Source organism: Fulmarus glacialis, unplaced genomic scaffold (genome assembly GCF_000690835.1).
Source record: "Fulmarus glacialis isolate BGI_N327 unplaced genomic scaffold, ASM69083v1 scaffold16306, whole genome shotgun sequence".
Lineage (NCBI taxonomy): Eukaryota > Metazoa > Chordata > Aves > Procellariiformes > Procellariidae > Fulmarus > Fulmarus glacialis.
Window position 1 is genome coordinate 9,409 of NW_009216350.1, and position 3,698 is coordinate 13,106.

General features: G+C 39.5%; 1 protein-coding gene across 1 annotated transcript in view; it reads right to left on the reverse strand.

Annotated features, from left to right (window-relative positions):
- RIOK3 (RIO kinase 3) overlaps positions 1-2,836 on the reverse strand; it is an 8,891-nt gene extending 6,055 nt beyond the window's left edge. Inside the window, exons 1-5 of the mRNA XM_009579276.1 lie at positions 2,721-2,836; positions 2,195-2,340; positions 1,962-2,066; positions 1,328-1,437; positions 473-616 (exon numbers count right to left, since the gene is read on the reverse strand). Coding sequence (XP_009577571.1) covers positions 473-616; positions 1,328-1,437; positions 1,962-2,066; positions 2,195-2,340; positions 2,721-2,788 — 573 coding nt within the window. The 5' untranslated portion in view covers positions 2,789-2,836. The remainder of the gene's footprint in view (positions 1-472; positions 617-1,327; positions 1,438-1,961; positions 2,067-2,194; positions 2,341-2,720) is intronic.
- Positions 2,837-3,698: the final 862 nt, after the last annotated feature.

Below are 3,698 nucleotides of genomic sequence, written 5' to 3' on the forward strand. Positions count from 1 at the left end.
AGGAATTACCAGAGGTCCTGCTCTAAACTCATCCATAAAGCATATCAACTGACTTCCTAAATTATTAAGTCAGTGTTTACTTGGTCACCTCATCTTCCTGAAATGTGCAATGAAGACAGATATTTGAAGCCACATGGTTCAACGGCAGAGGATTAGTCCTCTGGATGGTTTCTATAAATAATTTCTAGGCAGTTTATTCATTGTAGCTGATTAAGAGACAAGTTTAGAAAGACAAAGAGAAAAAAATGGAAACTGCTTGCTCTTATTTTGATATGGTTCTCACAGTAATGCAGCTCAAATAAAGACAGCCTTTTTCTAGTAGGAGCTGGCTGATACCATCTCCTTCAGCAATGCTAACATAGTATCAGTTAATTGTTTTACTAAAAATTGAATGTTTCAGGAAATTACCAAAACAGTGTTCAGCTGTTACACAACATAAAAAGTATATAGAGAGACTTTATTAAAAACATACAGCAGTGGAGTGCTCCTTCTTTTCATGGAGCCTTGCACTTCGACGTTCCTCAGAGTACGCATGTTGCTTTAGGGCATTGAAGACTTGATTTGACAGCTTTAAGTCCATCCCAATTCCATCCCCAACTTGGAATTCAGGTGCAAACTACAAGTAGAAATAATAGAAATTTAAGCATTGTTACTAGCAGACACCAAAAGTTGGCACAAGCAGAATTTTCTCATTCTGATTTGGAAAAACCTAGGGTAGATTAGGACCTATGTGAAACCCACTTTGTGTAATGCTGTCACTATGTTAAAAACCATACCGCTCTAAACTCAGGACTCAAAGTTCTGTCCAAATTGATATGAGATTACCTAATATCCTGTAAAAATAGCACTTGCAGCATTTCCTTATTTGCAGAAGTTGCACCAGTTACATTTAAAAAAAAAAAAAAAGGAAGGTATGTACTATGGATAAACAGACGGAAAAGCTGTAAGTCAAACAACTGACTGAAAATAAGTTACTTGGCTCATCAGGCAAAATGAATTTAGAAAAAAAAAAAATTAGGTTACACAGTAGCCTTGGTGTTTTATTTGCCTGTGTACCAAACTTGCTGATAGTTTTGTTTTGCCATGACAGTTCTGTGCAAATTCTTGAATTGTGGTCATTAACAAACTATTATTAAAAAAAAAACCCGCACAACTCAAACTGTCAATTTGAATAACTAATCCAAACACTGCATTGATTTCACTTGATGAAAAAATAAAATAATCAGCACTGTATATAGTAGCACAGATGGACAAGCATTAGTTCTTTGGTTAAATTACAGCATTCCAGTTTTACACACAAAATAAATTTCCCTAAGTTTTCACTTACATTTTCCATGCGAGCAGTGTTCTTTCTTCCACATACCACTTCATCGTGTTTAGTAGTAATGTCTTTTCCTTTTCCTATGAAGCCCTTTCTTGGTGTAGTAGTAGGTTTATCTGCCAGCAGTGAGAAAAATAAATCAAACTTTACATCTAAACAAACATAACTAATGCTCATAAAGGTACAATGCCCACAAAAGTAATATAATTTTATTTATTAAATGGAATAAAATACTTCAATTGTATGATCTTTACACAATTTTCTCTTATCCTAAGCATGACAGCTTCCTTTGCTATGTTATGACTTCTGTCTTCTCTGGGGCGTCAGACACACTTTTGGCCTGTTAAAGACAGGAATATTCGATATCATGTGCAGATGCCCCTAGCCAAATGTAGATAACAGATATGCATATCCCACAATACTTTCCATGTACAATAGTTATTTTGCCAGATTCAGCCAATATACTGGCAGACAGAAGCCTGAAGTTACCTGCCCAACTTCCCGCATAACACCTCCCAATTAGGTGACCTGATTTTACATACAACTGGTATGTCTCCTTACGTTCAAAAAAACTAATTTAACTATGTCATACTTAGGTCTATTAACCGAAGAAATTGTATTGTTTCAAACTGCCACATACCTGCTCTATAAGGATCATGACGGGTATCCTGCCAATCAACCTCATCCTCTGAGCTGTCACTGTCATAGGGATGCACCTTCCGATAATTTTCAAAGGATATGGAGACTTGAGAAACAAAACAAATAAGCACGTCCGTGATTATCAGGGATTTGCTACTTCCTCACAGCTCTGTCAACTTAAGCAGAGTGCCAAGAATATCTCCAAAGCAAAAATATTTCTTCTGATGAGGGTACCTTTGCTATCTCCATTGATTTTCTTCTCTTCACGCCGAAGCTGTGCATCATATTCCCTGTCAAATTCCATCTGCAGCATCTGAGCTAACATTAAGTCACTAGAGGTGTCAATGTTTTCTCCTGTAATAAACGGTCCTTCAGCAACACTATGTAAAATGAAAACAGAAATTAAAAAATTAAACACAGTAATCTAAACAAAAACACCACTTTATACCATTTAATCACTCTATACAAAAGACTTCATGCAGAGCTGCATAGAAACTAATGTATCTCAACTGTCTGTCCCCCCTCCAAGCCAACACTAAATATTAATAGAGCATGACTTCATTTCTCTTTGCCACTTCTTTACAATGCAAATATTACTTAAACTTTTACTTGTTTTACATTCTGTAAAAAGGATTAGGCTCTATTTTTAAGATGCCCTTCATGAAAGAGAAAGAAGGCATTAAGCACATTGTAAGAAAATGCACAAGAGAGAAGATGGCTTCACAACTATGGAGATCGCTAATCCAGGATTTAAACTTACGCAACCACTTCAGGAAAAGCAGCATTTTCTTCTTCCAGCTGCAGCTCTTTCGCCAGCTGTTCACTCATTACATCAGCAAGGGAGCATGATATTGATGTTGTGTTAGGGGCTCCCCACGGACACTGTAAATAAACATTTTATTCAAGTCAGCAAAAAATGCAGTGGCAACACAATAATCAGGATAATTAGCTATCACTGGCTCTAAAATAAGCTCATGTAATCGCATAAGAGTTTGTCTTATGCAGATACTTAGGGAAGTATGATGAACTGAAGTACAGAAAATACCTCAAGGAGTAGTTTCATAAACTCAATAGGGAGAACTGTGATTGAAAGGATGTTGATGGTCACTCACTAATGGGGGGGGGAAGAGTCAGTTTGTCAGTGTCAGTATCCTTTGAAGACAGGGGCAAAGCCTTCCCAGAAAGTTTGCTTACAAGTACGCACAGTCTATGTAAAACTTTTCTTGGAATAACACAACGCTAATGGCTTATGCACAGCTTCCTCCCCCGTTTCTAGAGCCCTGAAAGGACAGCCATCATAAACATCCCCTCAAAAACGCAGAAGCACACACACAACTTTGCCTGGGGATGCGGGGGTTGAGGAATAATGAATCCAACCAAGTTGTGACTCACTGCCTACCGCCTTGATAACCAAACTCACTTAGATCCAATTCCCTGCTCACCAACAGAGCTTGGAGAGAAGCAGCTCATTTATCAGGGCCCAACAGCAGCTCCCTCCACCAAGACCACAACTGCTGGTAGCAGCGAACCACGCCATACCCTGTCCAGCGCGGCTCATTTCTCACTGAGGCAGCGGAGCCAAGCGCTCAGTTTGCCAAATAACTGTGACCCTCGTTTTGTTGACCCCAGCGTCCTCCCGACGGCCTCAGCCCGCTCGGAGGGAGGCGGGCGGAAGAAAGGCAGCCGCGTACCGGAGTTACCTACGTGCCTGTCCCCCTGCCGTCAGCGACGGTCGGCC